Source organism: Cyprinodon tularosa, unplaced genomic scaffold, assembly GCF_016077235.1.
Source record: "Cyprinodon tularosa strain WSP-4 unplaced genomic scaffold, ASM1607723v1 ctg235, whole genome shotgun sequence".
NCBI classification, from domain to species: domain Eukaryota; kingdom Metazoa; phylum Chordata; class Actinopteri; order Cyprinodontiformes; family Cyprinodontidae; genus Cyprinodon; species Cyprinodon tularosa.
Genome location: NW_024038880.1, coordinates 469,731 through 489,304, shown reverse-complemented (window position 1 = coordinate 489,304; position 19,574 = coordinate 469,731). Strand labels below are relative to the sequence as shown.

Below are 19,574 nucleotides of genomic sequence, written 5' to 3'. Positions count from 1 at the left end.
GGGGTAAATCTGTCACTACCAGGATTTTCTTGTGTTTATTGTAAAATTGGTCTTAATTTTTTATTTCAAGTGGCATTAAAAGGTCTTAAAAAGTCTTGAATTTAACTTGCCTTATGCTGTAGGAACCCTGATCATTCAAGGGCTCATCTGATTGGTCAAATGCCAAAATAAGACGTATAGCCATGTAGCAGCTTTGCTGAATGGTTGGATATAGATCTAGTGCTTCTAGACCTCACTGAGGGACGGAGGGGACTCCATTTGTAAGAAGTACACTGCAAAAACCACCTAAAAATGAGAAAAAATGTCTTAAATTAAGTGTATTTACCATTAATTTGAGTAGGTAAATAAGATAGTTTGCCAATGGAATGAGTATTTTAAGTCTTAAAATAAGATAATTAGATAATATGCACTTGAAATAAGACAATGCGATTGTGTTTTCTTATTTTAAATGTATATTGTCTTGATCCATTGGCAAAGTGTCTCGATTTCCTCCTCAATTCAAGAAAAAATGCACTTATTGCAAGAAAAAATGACTTATTTAGATTTCAAATTTTTGCAGAGTATGCATGTGATTAAACACATTCTGTTATTTTAGGGGAGAAAAAAGGTAAAAATAAGACTCATAAAACTTTTTGTTGGTTAAGTCTGAGTGTAAAAGTCTAGAAAACTGACTGATGTGATTCAGGAACCGAATCCTTTATGTTCTCCTCCTGAAGCCAAACCTTTTCAAATATCCTTCTGGGCTCAGATGAGCACATTTTAAAAGCCGTATCACTTTAACTGCATCTGTGGGATATTATGAGTGAGCAGCAACCTTAAATATTTAGTAAAAAAATCAAACTGTAAGTGATTAATGGAGGCTAACCTTTAACACGGAGCTCCTTCCTGGTTTTCTGCTGGAGCTGACAAAAGTCTCGGAGCAAAAAATAACTCTGAATGTTTGCATGTGTGACTGTTTCTGCGGGTTATTAAACAGTTGATGTTGAGCAGATTTATCGCCTTACAGTGAAGACGTATTTGTATTTAACACAAACACAGATGTGTGCCGCCCTGCTGGACACAGATGTTTACTGCTTTGGAAAAATCATTTCTGTTTCATCTGCATGTTTCTGGGTTTCGACACATCTTTCCATTTAGTGGCCTAATAATGCTGCAGAATGATGAAACCACAGTGGTAGCCATGACGACCAGCGCTATGCTACGGTGATGCTGGCCTTTTGTTCATCTGCCTGGCCTCTCGGCTTCAACAGATTCATCAACACAAAACAAAGAAAAGGAGGCGACAGGAGAAGGGTTTCTCTCTGGGATGTGAACGCGTCTGTTGGTGTTTCTACAGTAAATTTATCTCATTGATCGCGCGTCGATGAGGTGAAAGGTGTGATTTATAGCCGCCGGTCTCCAGGGGAAACGTCTTCATACGAGACGGACACAGAAGACGTCCTCCGATAGAACTCCGTATGGATTAGAGAGCGTCCATTTGGATCGATGCCGGTTCCACGCCGCCGTCCATCCAAAACCAGCAAACCTTTTCACCTCCTGGACAGGTTCAGATTTCAGAAATCATCAGGCTGAATATTAAATCTTCACCAAAACATGATAACCAACCTTTGAATGGGCAGGTTTCCCTCCATCGGCCTGGAGCTTCTTTAAAACAATCTTAAACAGAACAATAAGGAATCTGTTCTTTGATGTGTCTAATTTTAAATTCAGCAAAAGCCAGATTAAGCTTGACCCTCATTCCTAAAGGGTTGACCTGTTTTCTCAGTTCAATTCGCATCTTTTCTAAGCCAAAACAAGGCTTTGTTTTTGGTTCACTCTACACTGCCAAAAACGGAAATCTAAATAACTGTTTACGGATTAGGGCCACTGAAAATAAACAAAAAAAAAATTTACCATAACTGATTTTTACATTTTATTTCAGTTTAATATGGGGAAAAAAGTCAGAATTCTGACTTTTTTCTCAGAATTCTGACTTTAGTCTCAGAATTCTGACTTTAATCTCAGAATTCAGACTTTAATCTCAGAATTCTGACTTTTTTTTCAGAATTCTGACTTTTTTCTCAGGATTCTTACTTTAATCTCAGAATTCAGACTTTTTTTTCTCAGAATTCTGAGAAAAAAGTCAGAATTCTGAGAAAAAAAGTCAGAATTCTGACTTTAATCTCAGAATTCTGACTTTAATCTCAGAATTCTGACTTTTTTTTCTCAGAATTCTGACTTTAATCTCAGAATTCTGACTTTTTTTCTCAGAATTCTTACTTTAATCTCAGAATTCACACTTTTTTTCTCAGAATTCTGACTTTAATCTCAGAATTCTGAGAAAAAAGTCAGAATTCTGAGAAAAAAAGTCAGAATTCTGACTTTAATCTCAGAATTCTGACTTTAATCTCAGAATTCTGACTTTTTTTTCTCAGAATTCTGACTTTAATCTCAGAATTCTGACTTTTTTCTCAGAATTCTGACTTTAATCTCAGAATTCTGACTTTTTTTCTCAGAATTCTTACTTTAATCTCAGAATTCAGACTTTTGTTCTCAGAATTCTGACTTTTTTTCTCAGAATTCTGACTTTAATCTCAGAATTCTGACTTTAATCTCAGAATTCTTACTTTAATCTCAGAATTCTGACTTTTTTCTCAGAATTCTTACTTTAATCTCAGAATTCAGACTTTTTTTCTCAGAATTCTGACTTTAATCTCAGAATTCTGACTTTTTTCTCAGAATTCTGACTTTAATCTCAGAATTCTGACTTTTTTTCTCAGAATTCTTACTTTAATCTCAGAATTCAGACTTTAATCTCAGAATTCTTACTTTAATCTCAGAATTCTGACTTTTTTCTCAGAATTCTTACTTTAATCTCAGAATTCAGACTTTTTTTCTCAGAATTCTGACTTTAATCTCAGAATTCTGACTTTAATCTCAGAATTCTTACTTTAATCTCAGAATTCAGACTTTTTTTCTCAGAATTCTGACTTTTTTTCTCAGAATTCTGACTTTAATCTCAGAATTCTGACTTTTTTTCTCAGAATTCTGACTTTAATCTCAGAATTCTGACTTTTTTTCTCAGAATTCTTACTTTAATCTCAGAATTCTGACTTTAATCTCAGAATTCAGACTTTTTTTCTCAGAATTCTGACTTTTTTCTCAGAATTCAGACTTTTTTTCTCAGAATTCTGAATTTAATCTCAGAATTCTGACTTTTTTTCTCAGAATTCTGACTTTAATCTCAGAATTCAGACATTTTTTTCTCAGAATTCTGACTTTTTTCTCAGAATTCTGCCAGCTAACAAACATGTTAGCATCCAGCCATAGCCATGTCTGTTTTAGAGACTAGCTCTCTTGTTTTAATGACCTTCTGCTCCTCCATTAATGAGGGAACCCGTCGGGCCCGTAAAAAGTTGCCTAATTCCGTCCTTTTCCACCAATGTGTCACTGGCCACCTCAAACATCTCACCTCTTTGTCAGTGAAGCTGAGTGCTCCACATCTCTACCTTCGTGGTGCCCATCTACATTAAGATCCACAATTCTGAGATTAAAGTCAGAATTTTGACTTTTTTCCCATATTAAACTGAAATAAAATTTAAAAATCAGTAAACTTTTTTTTTCAGTGGCACTAATCCTCTTCTGTAGTTTTTCATACAATAAGTGCATTTTTTCTTGAACTGAGGAAGTAAGGGGGAAACTTTGCCAACAGAACAGGACAATTCACATTTAAAATAAGAAAAAAATAATTACCTTGTCTTATTTCATGTGAATATTATTTAATTATCTTATTTCAAGAGTAAAACTACTAATTCCATTGGCAAACCATCTAATCTACCTGCTCAAATTAAGGGTAAATACAATTCATTTAATACATTTTTTATAAATTCTAGGTTGCTTTGCAGTGTTTAAAGCTTCGGACTCAACGTTTTTTCTGCCATTTTGAATTGAAAAAGCTTCCTGGATGGAAGAGAAACGTCTTCAAACTTGGAAACAAAGTCCAGTGGATTATTTTTATTTTTTTGGAATGACTATGACCTGGATGACTGATAATCCTCACCAGCATAAGTCAGATTAAGGTTGGAGAAACTTGATTTCTGCCTCCATCTGCAGCCTTTTCACTAAAGTTTATCCCGCTCAGTCAGACGTGGGGCTGATGATCGGACTTCATAGAAACCCAGAAATCAGTAAAAGTCTGATGGACTATCTCCTTCTAAAAACTGTAAACTTTAAAAACTTCAGGAGTCGTTGCTCCATCCACCTTTATTTGTCTTTAGTAGTTGAATTATAGCAAAACAACAAAGTTTGTTTGGATTTCAGATCAACCAGAATTATTTTGTTTCTAAAGCCGGGCGTACACTGTACGATATTTTGCCCTCTTCAGGCCGATTCTCCAGTCGTGCAAGAATTTTTCAATCGGTCCGACTTTCAGCCTGATGGTGCGTGGTGTAGTGAACAGGGGGTAACGAGGGGCGATCAGCCTCTAACGACCGCCTCCCCATCAGGAATGGTAAGGTCGGGAGAAAATCAAAATCAAACAGCCATCGTGAGGAGGTCGTTGGCAAATCGCTCAGTGGGCATCAGGATGTGGGCGGAGCGGAAGAAATATGGTGGAGCACAGAGTTTTCAATTCAAAGGCCAGAGCCAGGATTTCACTCTGCTCCAGTTCACCTTGATGCGCTCACAGCGTCCATTAAAGTCAATGGAACATAGCAGCGGTCACCCATTAGATATCAGCACCGTCCGAATTAAGAAAATCATCAACCAGTAAAGTTTTAATTATAATCTATTACTTTAAACAGAATTTAATACTGAAATAAAATGAGGTGTTTATGCATCCATGATATTATACATTGACTTTAAATAAAAAACTATTTAAAAAAGAAAAAAAATCCCATTTTAAAAGATGGCATGCTCATCTTTGCCATTTCACTTTTCTTTCACCAGTTCACCGCAGTTCTTCCAGCAGTCCACACTTTCTCTGCTCTCTTTTTCTCATGGTCTTCTCCTTCTTTCCCATCGCCCGGCTTGCCAGAAAAACTGGATTAACTTTATGTGCCGATCAAACCATTGATGTTGGTTGTTTGATTATTTTTAAACAAAATCTTTTAGTTTGTGACGTAGAATTGAGATTTTAGATCAAACTTTTATTATCGTGTCTTCTGTCCAAAGTCAAAGCGTCGGACCAGGAGGAAGAAGCCTTCAGCAGGATCAGCTATTTAAACCTTTACCGCCTTTATCTCAGTCTTGATCCTTTTTTCCACTTTTTTTTTTACTTTTCATACATTTTTGTGCTGTCTTTGCTTTTCTGTTTGTCTTTTATTATATATATTTTCACTCTAAAGCATTAAATAGTATTTTTGTAAAGGGCTGACTAACTAAACCATCGATTCGCTGGTTTAGAAGTTTCCTTTTCTGGGATTATCTGATTTTATCTGATTTGTTTTTGCTCATTTTGTTCAGTGAAAAGTTTTTCCACCGGTCAATAAAATCTACAGGGTCTTTGAAAAGTCATTTATTTATGCGTCTTCAGCTTTTCCTCCTTCCTTCCAACAACTAAAGCAGGAGTTTCTCCAACATTTCAGTCTCTAAACCGAAAAAATAAAAAAGATATAGTCTGAAGACGCCCTTAAAATACGAATAATTACTTCACTCTACATTTATTTATACATATAAAGTACTTTGTTTTATTTTACATAAATGTATTTTTAATTAGATTGCATTAAATTTAAAAAAAAACTTCTGTTACATCTAATAATTTACATCTATGGATTTTATGATATAATGTCCCTCCATATACATCAGGGATCTCTCAGCCCCCCAGGGGTCCCGGCCCCCACTTTGGGAACTCCTGCTTGAGAAAGTGTAACCGTATAAATTGGAGGTCTTCAACAGGGGGTCTGTGACCCCTAGGGGGTCCACAAGGTACTGCATGGGGGTCCCGAAAGTTATGGTTGATTAGACTTTTTTTAATGCAATTTTTTCCTCTAATTGAAATGTCTTTAAATCCACATTAACATAAATCCAACAGACTGTAGTAAACAGATAAATGGAGGCAGAAGATGTCTTTCAGTCATCAATGCCAGTGGCGGTTCTAGACCAAATGTACCAGCGGGCCAGGAGGGGGCCAGCATGTTTTACTGGGGGACAGAAAAGTATAAAAGTATAAAAAGAAAAATTATATAAAATGAAGTGAAATTTCTATTCAATTAGGTTTCATTAAAATTCTATTTCTTATAAGGTCAATATAAATTCAAAATGTTACATATTTTTGATTTAATTTAAGTTAAAAGTACAATTTTCTCTAAAATCTGAATTAGAACTCAAGAAAAGCTGTTAAATTCAGCTGTAAAAAATTAGAGCAATTTGTTTTGAAAAAACATTTAGCAGACGAAAACTGGGATCCTATGTCAATACCACCGAAGCTATCACTTTATTGTTTTTTTAAATAATTAGTAAAACAGAATTTATAAAGAAAAGAATGAAATAGATCCAAAGGACCAATCAGTAACCATGTCTGTTCCAGCGCAGATCATCATTAGAGCGTCTTTGAGTATTATGTCTGCAGTACAGCGGCTATGATGGGGGCCAGGACATGATCTACAGGGGCACTGGGCCCCGTTGGCCCCTGTCTAGAACCGCCATGATCAATGCACACATTCAGCGACACACAGGAGCTCTTTCAATCTGGGCACCGTTTCATTCACAACACCTGTCCCATCAAACAGGAATCAGAAATACTTTACTAATCCCAGGGAGGGATTACTTTAGTTACATTACTCCATCTGTAATAGAGTGACTATAGGACCAGTTTGATAGAATATATATAATTAGGGGCCCCGCTCCATCAGCTTGGGGGTCCTATAAAACGTTGAAGACTGTTGGTGTATCTGCTGTTGCAGCGGCGTCTTTCCCACCATAAAGGCAGGATGGATGGATTCCTTCTGTTTGTTTGGACCATCAGAACCAAAGCTGAAGCTCTCAGCGGTTGTTAACATCCAGCGGTCAATCAGACGACTCAGCGACAGCACAAACAGCCCGATACGTTCAGAGTCTGCAGGACAAGGCGAGGCCGATCAGAGGAGAACCGCCGCCGCCGCAGCGTTTACTCTCCGCTCGGCTCCGTGGTGATTTGATGGAGGTGGGGGGAATTAATCATCTTTGAAACGTTTGTGAAATGCGGCTCGGGACAATAAACTCTGCGACACCTTTCAACACAACCAGGGGTAAAAACAACAGGATCAGTGTGGACGTTTCTCTGAGTCCACACCTCCAACACATGAGCCGATGACAGAGGGAGAAGGTCTGCGAGAAAGCGGGCCGGGCTGCCAGCCGCCTCCCTCAGAGCCAGAGGCGTTCTGGCCAAACTGCTGCCAGCAGAGGGAGGTCAAAGGTCAACATGCTGGACAGGAGGGGAGGAGGAGAGTCTGCTTTATGAATCCAAAGGTTTCATAATAAAATACGTTTTATGGAAAACTTTTACTCCTAAAAGTCGATCAGAGTCACGTTCAAAGTTAAACATTAATAGAAAACTCATGTTTCAGGTTTAGTTTGCCTCCTAAAATCCTAACAAACAGAGGTTTGGACCCGGGTTCCCAAAGTGGGGGTCAGGATCCCCTGGGGGGTCGTGAGACGCCAAGTTGGGGGGTCACCAGATGGTTTTCACAATCGCTGTGGTGTGACCCCAGAGCTAATATGGAGGCTCCATTAATATGACGGATTACATGAAAAGTAAATGTAACATTTCATTATTTATTAGGTTGTGCAATATTAATTCTCGTCTCGTCTCGTCGTCTCCCGCTTTATCCGGAACCGGGTCGCGGGGGCAGCAGACTAAGCAGAGACTCCCAGACTTCCCTCTCCGCAGACACCTCCTCCAGCTCTGCTGGGGGAAGCCCTAGGCGCTCCCAGGCCAGCCGAGAGACATAGTCTCTCCAGCGTGTCCTGGGCCGTCCCCTGGGCCTCCTCCCGGTGGGACATGCCTGGAACACCTCCCGAGGGAGGCGTCCAGGGGGCATCCGAAGAAGATGTCCGAGCCACCTCAACTGACTCCTCTCAATGTGGAGGAGAACCGGTTCTACACTGAGCCTCTCCCGAATGACCGAGCTCCTCACCCTATCTCTAAGGGAGAGCCCAGCCACCCTGCGGAGGAAGCTCATTTCAGCCGCTTGTATCCGGGATCTCGTTCTTTCGGTCATGATCCAAATTTCATGACCATAGGTGAGGGTAGGAACGTAGACCGACCGGTAAATTGAGAGTTTTGCCTTTTCGCTCAGCTCTCTCTTCACCAGGACAGACCGGTGCAGCGTCCGCATTATTGCAGCAGCCGCACCGATCCGTCTATCGATCTCCCGCTCCATTCTTCCCTCACTCGTGAACAGGACCCCAAGATACTTGAACTCCTCCACTTGAGGCAAGGACTCCCCTCCAACCCGAAGGGGACATGCCACCTTTTTCCGGTCGAGAACCATGGCCTCGGACTTGGAGGAGCTGATTCTCATCCCAGCCGCTTCACACTCGGCTGCGAACCGCCCCAGCGCACGCTGTAGGTCTTGGCAGGAGGGAGCCAGCAGAACTACATCATCCGCAAAAAGCAGGGACGAGATCCGCTGGTCCCCGAACCAGACCCCCTCCGGTCCTTGTCTGCACCTAGAAATCCTGTCCATAAAAGTTATGAACAGGACCGGTGACAGAGGGCAGCCCTGTCGGAGTCCAACATGCACCGGGAACAGGTCCGACTTAGTGCCGGCAATGCGAACCAGACTCCTGCTCCGCTTGTACAGAGAACGGATGGCCCCTAATAAAGGGCCCCCGACTCCATACTCCTGGAGCACCCCCCACAGGGCAGCACGAGGGACACGGTCGAATGCCTTCTCCAAGTCCACAAAACACATGTGGACTGGTTGGGCAAACTCCCAAGAACCCTCGAGCACCCTGCAGATAATAATAGAATTAATAGAATAGAATTAGAAATAATAGAATATTAATTCTATTATTTCTTAATAATAATACATTTAAATTCAAAGACGCCTTTCTAGAAAATTAAGGTCACTGTACAAAATATCAAAACTCAATGGCAGAAACAAATGAATAAAACCATTTAAAATATACAAAGGCTGGGAAATTAATATTAAAGAGAATAAGCTATTTTAAACAGATGAATTTTGAGTTGTGATATTAAATGAAGAAGTTTCTGAGTATTTTATACTGAATCCAGTACTGCACAGGGAGCCAGTGGAGCTGTCGGAGAACCGGGGTGACGTGGTGGAAAGAGGAAGTTCTTGTTATGATGCGGGCTGCTGCATCATACTAATTTATTGCCTTGATTGTGTGAATGCTATTTGTTCCGCTGCTTGAGCTGTTTGCCTTTTATCTGTAATGATTTATTTATTTTTTGATGGCACAGTTTTTGGCACGCACGGCCCATGTATGGAGGCCTTAAAGGAATAGTACACCCAAAACATGATTAGCCTTCATTTTCTACTCACCCCCATGCTGAACAACACTCTGGAGTACTTTTTTGATATCTCAAATGCATCTGGAGATCTGGGAGGCTTCTTGCTGTCTGCTGACATTCAAATAATGGAGGTCTATGGCGCCCGAGACAGATAGGTCCATAAAAGTCCACAAAAAACGTGTCAATATTCCTCCATACTGCTCGTCCAATGTATTCCAAGTGTCCTGAGTGGGTAGCGTCCATAATTTACTCGAAACAAAGTCATTTAGAATGTTTTTAGAGCATAAACAGTAGTGTATAGGATTTCCTGAAAGCACGCGCCTGCGCGATCACGACGCTACGGAAACCGCGGCAGACCAAACCAGATGAAAGTGCGCATTCAGCGTCTGCTCTGCCGATAATGCAAGCGTAGAAGAAGAAATGTGCTGTTTACCTGTGCAAAGAAAGAAACAACGAAAGAAAAATGTCTGAGGACTTCAGTATTGAGGAAGAGCATGAGTTCTTTGCCAAGCTGAATGCGCTGGTTTGGTCTGCCGCGGTTTTCGTAGAGTCGTGAACGAGCTTTCAGGAAATCCTATACACTACTGTTTATGCTCTAAAAACATTCTAAATGACTTCGTTTCGAGTAAATTCTGGACGCTACCCACTCAGGACACTTGGAATACATTGGACGAGCAGTATGGAGGAATATTGACACGTTTTTTGTGGACTTTTATGGACCTTTCTGTCTCGGTCACCATAGACCTCCATTATTTGAATGTCAGCAGACAGCAAGAAGCCTCCCAGATCTCCAGATGCATTTGAGATATCAAAATAGTACTCCAGAGTGTTGTTCAGCATGGGGGTGAGTAGAAAATGAAGGCTAATCATGTTTTGGGTGTACTATTCCTTTAAGGATGATTTACAGGTGCTGGTCATCAAATTAGAATATCATGAAAAAGTAGATTGATTTCAGTAATTCCATTTAAAAAGTGAAACTTGTATATTATATTCATACATTACATACAAACTCATATATTTCAGATGTTTATTTTGTTTAATTTTGATGATTACAAATGACAACAAATGAAAATCTCATTCATCATATCAGAAAATTAGAATATTACTGAAGACCAATAAAAACAAAGGATTTATAGAAATGTTGGCCAACTGAAAAGTATGAACATGAAAAGTATGAGCATGTACAGCACTCAGTATTTAGTTGGGCCTCCTTTGGCCTGTATTACTGCAGCAATGCGGCGTGGCATGGAGTCGATCAGTCTGTGGCACTGCTCAGGTGTTATGATAGCCCAGGTTGCTCTAATAGTGGCTTTTAGCTCTTCTGAATTGTTGGGTCTGGTGTATTGCATCTTCTTCTTCACAATACCCCATAGATTTTCTATGGGGTTAAGGTCAGGAGAGTTTGCTGGCCAATTAAGAACAGGGATACCATGGTCCTTCAACCAGGTACTGGTAGCTTTGGCACTGTGTGCAGGTGCCAAGTCCTGTTGGAAAATGAAATCTGCATCTCCAAAAAGTTGGTCAGCTGCAGGAAGCATGAAGTGCTCTAAAACTTCCTGGTATGTGGCTGCGTTGACCCTGGACCTCAGAAAACACAATGGACCAACACCAGCAGATGACATGGCACCCCAAACCATCACTGACTGTGGAAACTTTACACTGGACTTCAAGCAACGTGGATGAAGTGCCTCTCTTCTTTTCCTCCAGACTCTGGGACCTTGATTTCCAAAGGAAATGCAAAATTTACTTTCATCAGAGAGCATGACTTTGGACCACTCACCAGCAGTCCAGTCCTGTTTCTCTTTAGCCCAGGCAAGACGCTTCTGACGCTGTCTGTGGTTCAAGAGTGGCTTGACACAAGGAACGCGACAGCAGAAACCCATGTCTTTCATACGTCTGTGTGTGGTGGTTCTTGAAGCACTCACTCCAGCTGCAGTCCACTCTTTGTGAATCTCCCCCACATTTTTGAATGGGTTTTGTTTCACAATCCTCTCCAGGGTGCGGTTATCTCTCTTGCTTGTACACTTTTTTCGACCACATCTTTTCCTTCCCTTCGCCTCTCTATTAATGTGCTTGGACACTGAGCTCTGTGAACAGCCAGCCTCTTTAGCGATGACCTTTTGTGTCTTGCCCTCCTTGTGCAAGGTGTCGATGGTCGTCTTTTGGACAACTGTCAAGTCAGCAGTCTTCCCCATGATTGTGTAGCCTATAGAACTAGACTGAAAGACCATTTAAAGGCTTTTGCAGGTGGTTTGAGTTAATTAGCTGATTAGAGTGTGGCACCAGGGGCCATCAATTTTGAACCTTTTCACAATATTCTAATTTTCTGATATGATGAATTTGAGATTTTCATTTGTTGTCATTTGTAATCATCAAAATTAAACAAAATAAACATCTGAAATATATGAGTTTGTATGTAATGTATGAATATAATATACAAGTTTCACTTTTTAAATGGAATTACTGAAATCAATCTACTTTTTCATGATATTCTAATTTTATGACCAGCACCTGTATACTCAGAAACCCGGTCGTCTGCGTGTGTCTCAGTGAACGCAGATATGCCCCGCCCCCTTCCGCAGACACTCTGCTGCACTTCTCCCAAATTGTAGGTGAGCGCAGACAGGAGGCCTCTGATTGGTCAAATCTACAACCGCTCTACTCTATGCGTATTTCCTGTTTAGTTCCTTACTCGCTTGTTTTGTTTGTCTGACCGCCATTGTGGAAAACGACTGGTGAAGATGGAGCAGCTAGCAGAGCGAGGTGCGCGAGAACGCTGGGAACCTTTTTCCACCCGGATCTCCGCTCTTTTTGGCCCTCATGTCCCTCCGTTGTTGCACAAACTTGCCTCCACTTCCTCACCGCTTCGGCCGTATGTAGACCCACAGCTAGTTCCTGATTGGCCCTCTGGCGTTGTGGCGTGGAACAACATAGCGCAGACCACGCTTCAATACTGGGCATAAATCAAAAATATCTGCAGGACGATAACCAGGCCTTTAGTCCTCGACGCGGGCGACCTTTCCTTTCAGCCTACTGTCCAAAAAAAGAGCCACTAGAGCCGTAAAAAAACCAAAAAAAAAAAAAACAAAGTTACGTTTGTTCAGAACCAGAACCAGAACCAGAGGTCCAGCAGGTTCTGGTCTGAAACAATACTTCACTAAATGTTAGGATCAAAGGAAATGATGAAATCAGTCCTACTGGATGATGAAGAGGATCCAGTTTTTATTATTTCATCACATAGTGACAAATTAATCCGATTAACATTTAATTCACTGAAATAAACGTCTTCATGGCAGAAGAAGAAGAAGAAGAAAATCTTCACCCAGTTATTGTATTTAGCTTTAGCTTATTGAAGAGCTACATCTCCTTCCTCCCTGAACGCGTTGCCTCCTGGATGGCGGTGCAACGGTTGCCGTTCCCTCTGCTCTCCAGCTTCATCCGCTGCATCAGAACCCCCCCCTGCTGTGGAACTCACCTTTACTCTCAGTGGCTCTGCAGCCTCAGCTGGAGTCAGAGTTGTTTTATTTACTGGCCGTTTTAAGGCAGAGGCTGTTTCTGCAGCTCAAACCTCAGAGCTACATGTGTGGTAATCCATGCATTGGAGATCATATTTACATCTGCTTGTGTGTGCAAATATTTATGTGCTGTTTGTGTGTCTGCGGCGGCGCTTCACCTCCTCCTCTTTCCACTGTAATAAACAATAACTGGGCATTAATCTCCCGGCCTGCCGCCTTAATAAATAATATCCACACATTCATCAACTTAAACTATTCACAATCAATGCGGCTCTTCATAGAAAACCCACCTAATAAATAGTGAAGCGGCCCACTGAGGCGTGAACTTATAGACCAGCCGGCTGATAAATGAACCCCCCCCCCCTCACCCAGAGACGCCTTTTATGCGGAAAACTGCAAGTGAGAATTTTTCGATTTTATATTAGACTATTTTACTCTGATTACTGTTAGTGTGTGTTTGTCCTCCCGGGGTTCATGTCTGTAGGTGTTGGTGATTTATTAGCGCGCTGAAGATGTTGCTCTATTTGTTTGGCTCCAGTTCTGGGTGTTTTTTTTTTTTCCTGTTTGGGAGCTTCTGATGGAACGGTTCAGGCTTATTGGTTTCAGACAGAAAACCTCTTCATCCTGAAGCAGAAACATGTTAGAGAGGCAGCAGGAGGATAAAAACCCTCCGCTGCATAATGAGAAGGACGTTTGGTTTAATAGAGTCTCCAACATCAGAGAGCTTTAACATTAACACCACATCATCAGAACCACCAACCTCTGAAACCACAGAACAGGCTTAACCTGGAAGGAAATTAAAGTCTGAATAAATACCCTCACCTGTGGTCATGAGATCTGAGCAATGACACAAAGGACAAGATCGCAAATACAAGCAGCCGAAATGAGTTTCCTTCGCAGGGTGGCTGGGCTCTCCCTTAGAGATAGGGTGAGGAGCTCAGTCATCCACTGTTAGGATGTCTGTCTGCTTCTAAACGGGTTGAAGGAAACATCTCAGCTGCTTGGAAGCTGCTTTACTCCATGTTTTTCCTCCATTATCATCATCAGTCAGATTCATTCTATAGGTCAGAGGTCACAGATTAGCAGACCGCGGTCCGGATCCGAACCCACCTGCTGGCTAATCCGGACCCAACCTGATTTAAAACATTTAAAATTATCCCATGTTGTCTGACAACAGTGTCTAATTTCACTTGCGCCTCTTCTCCTGTTAATACGGTAAAGCCCTGGGGAGCGTCTGGCTCCAGGCTGCACGTGATCCAAATGAGCCCATGAGCTGTCAGTCTGGGTTGCTGCTGCTGCTACTTTTAGACACAGCAGGCAAACCTGTGGCAAGCCGGGCGATGGGAAAGAAGGAGAAGACCATGAGAAAAAGAGAGCAGAGAAAGTGTGGACTGCTGGAAGAACTGCGGTGAACTGGTGAAAGAAAAGTGAAATGGCGTGCTCAAAGATGACCCTGCACATTTAGAGGATGTTTGGCTCAACCTGCTGCTGTGAAGCAGGATTCTCCACCATGAACAGAATCAACAATAAATCTGGATCCAGGCTCAAAATGAGCTCCTTGATATGTGCTTGAGAATGGCTTAGTCTCCGGTTAAACCCAGGTTTAAAGCCTTGCAGGGCAGCATGAAGCCCACTGGCAACATTAAGACAGAAAAAAGAAAGAAAAATAACAAACCATCAGTTCAGGTGCCTGAGAAAATATGGGAATCAGGAAATGATGATTGTTGTTCTCTACTTCAAAAAACACTTTAGATTTTAAAATGGAAAACTCTTCAATTTTTATATATATATATATTTATTTATTTATTTTTTACATGGATGTATAAAAACCTCATTTTATTTCAGTGTTAAATTCTGTTTAAAGTAATTGATTTTAACTAAAAATGTCTCCAGACCTTTATTGGTTGATGATTTTCTTTATTCAGACCCTGGATGATTTTTAATTTGTTACCGCTGCTAACGAGCATCAGGGCCACGGCGGACGAACGAAAGGAACATTTAAGCCAAACAATCAGTAACTGTGGTGTTGATTTCAAAGGAAAAATAGAAAAAGGTTTCTGTAAAGTCAGAAGAAATCATCTGAGTCTTTTTGTTTCAAATTAACTTTTTAACATCACAGAATTTCAAATTTTTTTCCTGAGAATCTGTGAATTCAGCCTCAGATCTCTGATTTCTTTGATGGAAGGTCTTAGAGGAGAAACCAGGCAGAATCTGAAGCTGAGGAGGAGCTCCCAGCTGCTGTCCAGATGTTTCTGGATGTGAGCAGCGAGCTGATTGGTTCTAGATTAGATCAGCTACATGTGGAGGAGCCCGCTCTATTAATCCAGATCTCGGTATTCGCCGTCTCTATCAGCGTCTCCTTGTGATAAATTGTCCGATCAGAATCGTGGCCTGCAGTGTGGATGAGGGTCACGTTGCCGTGGTGACCAGAGCAGTGTCCTACTCCCCCCTCCCTCACAGATCCTCCCTCTGGTGCATTTTTGTCTATTCTTCTAGGAGCAAACTGGATGCTAATTAATTAGTTTTTCCAAATATTGTCGTTTTCTCATTTTATCCAATTTCGGTCTCAATTTTCTTCTTTTTATTTACTTTCATAAAGTTTTCTGTGAATCGAGTTATTTTAAACCACAGCTGGAAATGAAAATGCAACATATTGACACTAATGAAAGAAAAATGATTTACAGTTTGTCTGCAAAAGGTCAGCCATTATTTTTTAAGTTTGCAAATGTTTTGATTTTATTTTCTAGATTTTTTCAGTGCTGTATTTTACAAATTTAGAAAAACAAAAATCTCCAAAAGTATGTCAAAAATGAACATTTATGAATCAAAATCAGAAAAAAAACATATATTTATAATGTTTACTCATAGAACCTTTAGGTTTTTTCATTGAGACGTTTTTCAGAGTTTTTTTTCATTTTTGAAAAACCTTTTATTCAAGTTTTCTTTTTAAAAACATATTAGTTGCTTTTGATCATATAAAATAAGCTTTAAATCAAATAATCACCAAATCTTTTCTAATAAAGCTTAGAAATTATCCATATTTTTACATTCAGTTAAAGCTGCAGTATCTTATTTTTGGTTCTATAAGCTCAGTTATTAAAGCAACATTTTTATCGTCTTTCACAGGAAAAAAATTAATAGATTATTAATAGTTTGACAAATTTTTCAGTTAACTGATTAATAATCAGATAAAAGGTGCTTAAAAGGAGATTTTCTTGCATAATTTGATTTAATTGAAGTTAAAGTTTCCACCTGAGGAAGATTTTCATCTTAAATGCAGGATGTAGATGTTAGTTCAATGACTCATTTTTCCAGCAATAGTTTAGAGTCTCTTTCCTCCAGTAAATGGTTATTCCATTATTAAAATAGCTGTTTATTTTAATCAATTAACAATCCCGATGACTTTGATGATGACCTGCATAAACGCCATGAATCATCATAGATGCGTCTCCCTCTCCCTTTCAGACCGTACCAGTGCGGCCATTGCTCCCAGTCCTTCTCTCAGCCCTCGGAGCTGAGGAACCACGTGGTGACGCACTCCAGCGACCGACCGTTCAAGTGCGGCTACTGCGGCCGCGCCTTCGCCGGCGCCACCACCCTCAACAACCACATCCGCACGCACACCGGAGAGAAGCCGTTCAAGTAAGTAACAGTGAGTACCCCCCCGCCCCAGCCCCCCGCTGAACACTGACTGCCAAAGATCTGCATCATCCAGACCCACAGTCATTAGGAATAATCAGATGGAGCGCTGTTAGCGCTGTTAGCATCTTTGAAAACATACCAGAGGCAATAAAACCTGTGGACACTGAGACCTGAGGCACAAAAATGAAATATCCGTTAACTAATGATCACATTTAGAGAGAAAAGCTCCGATTAAAAGGTTTGATTGAACACATGACCAATGTTTGTAGTCAATGCGGTCAGCTACTGACCTTTTGACCTTTGCCCTATGACCTTATGATCTGCATCTAAACTGTCCTAAAGGCCAGAACAGACCGAAACCGATTTTGCATCTGATACGGCAGAAAATCGTGCCTTAGAGGTGGTGGAGTTTAGCGCTGATTGAAAGTCAATGAGGATAATTTCCTGCAGGGGGCAGCGTAGCTCCGACTGAGATAGAGCACAGGTCTATTTTAGTCGGACTGCGCAGCAATTCAGCAGCAATTTCCTGGGTCTGACAGGAATAGAGACGCAGTTACAAAGTAAAACTTATTCGCTTTGGAGGAAAATACAAAATAAAATCTGTTATTTGCATGGGGAAAGAGTCGGTTTGGAGTCACACATCGCGTTTATAGTAAACAGGACAGACTGGAGCAAAAGCAATGAATGAAACATTAAAATAGAAAACTTTCCCCTTGATGGGAGTTCAGGAGGACAGAAAACAGATTGATCTTTTCTAGCTTTAGATGCTGCACAGACTCGTTTAGTGAAGCTTCTTTTATTTTTGTATTTATTTCTGATAACTTTTTATAATCTGTCCAAGTCAACTGTGGGAATAGTTTTAATGTTTGTATGGCACAGAGACAGAAGTGAAAAAAATCTGCAGAGATCTGCGCACCCTGCCTAGTCGGAGCCTCTCTATACGCCGTCAGTAGCCGTTTCTTAATCTGTGTTTTTGTGTGTTCTTGTGTCCTTGTGAAACGTCATCAGCCTCAGAGCTAGCACTGTTCACAAGAACAGCAGACTGACAACAGTCTAAGTCCCCGGATGTTGTTCTCACCCCTGTCTCTTTACCCAGCATGCATCAGAGCTGTCAATCTCGTTCTTGAGATTGTCCCAGCTTGAGATTGCGGCAGCCAGGGCTAACGATAGCCCGTCTGCGGCAGCCAGGTCTAAAGTTAGCCTGTTTGCGGCAGCCAGGGCTAACGATAGCCCGTCTGCGGCAGCCAGGTCTAAAGTTAGCCTGTTTGCGGCAGCCAGGGCTAACGATAGCCCGTCTGCGGCAGCCAGGTCTAAAGTTAGCCCGTTTGTGGCAGCCAGGGCTAACGATAGCCTGTTTGTGGCAGCCAGGGCTAACGATAGCCAGTCTGCGGCAGCCATGTCTAAAGTTAGCCTGTTTGCGGCAGCCAGGGCTAACGATAGCCAGTCTGCGGCAGCCATGTCTAAAGTTAGCCTGTTTGCGGCAGCCAGGGCTAACGATAGCCCGTCTGCGGCAGCCATGTCTAAAGTTAGCCTGTTTGCGGCAGCCAGGGCTAACGATAGCCCGTCTGCGGCAGCCATGTCTAAAGTTAGCCTGTTTGCGGCAGCCAGGGCTAACGATAGCCCGTCTGCGGCAGCCAGGGTTAACGATAGCCAGTCTGCGGCAGCCAGGTCTAAAGTTAGCCCGTTTGTGGCAGCCAGGTCTAAAGTTAGCCCGTTTGTGGCAGCCAGGGCTAACGATAGCCTGTTTGTGGCAGCCAGGGCTAACGATAGCCCGTCTGCGGCAGCCAGGGTTAACGATAGCCAGTCTGCGGCAGCCAGGGCTAACGATAGCCCGTCTGCGGCAGCCAGGTCTAAAGTTAGCCCGTTTGTGGCAGCCAGGTCTAAAGTTAGCCCGTTTGTGGCAGCCAGGTCTAAAGTTAGCCCGTTTGTGGCAGCCAGGGCTAACGATAGCCTGTTTGTGGCAGCCAGGGCTAACGATAGCCAGTCTGCGGCAGCCATGTCTAAAGTTGGCCTGTTTGCGGCAGCCAGGGCTAACGATAGCCCGTCTGCGGCAGCCAGGGTTAACGATAGCCCGTCTGCGGCAGCCAGGGTTAATGATAGCCCGTCTGTGGCAGCCAGGTCTAAAGTTAGCCCGTTTGTGGCAGCCAGGGCTAACGATAGCCCGTCTGCGGCAGCCAGGTCTAAAGTAAGCCCGTTTGCGGCAGCCAGGGCTAACAGTAGCCCGTCTGCGGCAGCCAGGTCTAAAGTTAGCCCGTTTGCGGCAGCCAGGGCTAACAGTAGCCCGTCTGCGGCAGCCAGGTCTAAAGTTAGCCCGTCTGCGGCAGCCAGGTCTAAAGTTAGCCCGTCTGCGGCAGCCAGGGCTAACGGTAGCCCGTCTGCGGCAGCCAGGGCTAACGGTAGCCCGTCTGCGGCAGCTTTAAACAGAAGAACAGGGAGGTGGATCAGCTGGACAAATCTTCTCTGATCAAACAGCCTCCTTTAGATTTTTTCTCTCAGGCCTCTCCAGATGTGGAGGTCATCATCCAATCAGCTGAGGAAGACAATAAGGATCCCCAGCTGGATGAAGAGGTCAGCATTTAAGGAGAGTCAGAGCGCTTAAACAGGCCCAATAAGAGAGCGGAGCTGAGGGAAACAATTAATGTTTTTAAAAAGCAATTAGTGATCTGAGTCCGTCATCGACGCGGAGAGCCTCGGGGCGGCGGGTGAAACGAGCCGAGGCTCCAGGAGGAATGGAGAGGGACGACCAGGAGCAATGATAGGGAAGACGGGGCTGCTCATCAGCACTTCAGAGTCTCTGCAGACGGCGGCGGGACAAAGACAATCACGGACGGTCGTCAGAAATCTTTACTGGATCGATGGTCACTGAGCGTTATCGCCTTTCAGACAGATTAAAGCTGCCACTGTCACTTTGTCAGGAGGAAAACGCTCCGCTTTATTTTCCTGCCGAGGCGGCGGAGAGTTTCCAGGGATCAGAGAGGCCA

At 42.3% G+C, this 19,574-nt stretch overlaps 1 protein-coding gene across 2 annotated transcripts in view; it reads left to right on the top strand.

Moving 5' to 3' along the window:
• prdm6 (PR domain containing 6) overlaps nucleotides 1-19,574 on the top strand; it is a 147,442-nt gene that overhangs the window by 116,009 nt on the left and 11,859 nt on the right. Inside the window, exon 8 of one of the 2 annotated variants that reach the window (XM_038287108.1) lies at nucleotides 16,417-16,593. In XM_038287108.1, the coding sequence (XP_038143036.1) occupies nucleotides 16,417-16,593 (177 nt within the window). Of the gene's footprint in view, nucleotides 1-16,416; nucleotides 16,604-19,574 lie in introns of both variants that reach the window. The other variant, XM_038287109.1, reaches the window with a different exon arrangement.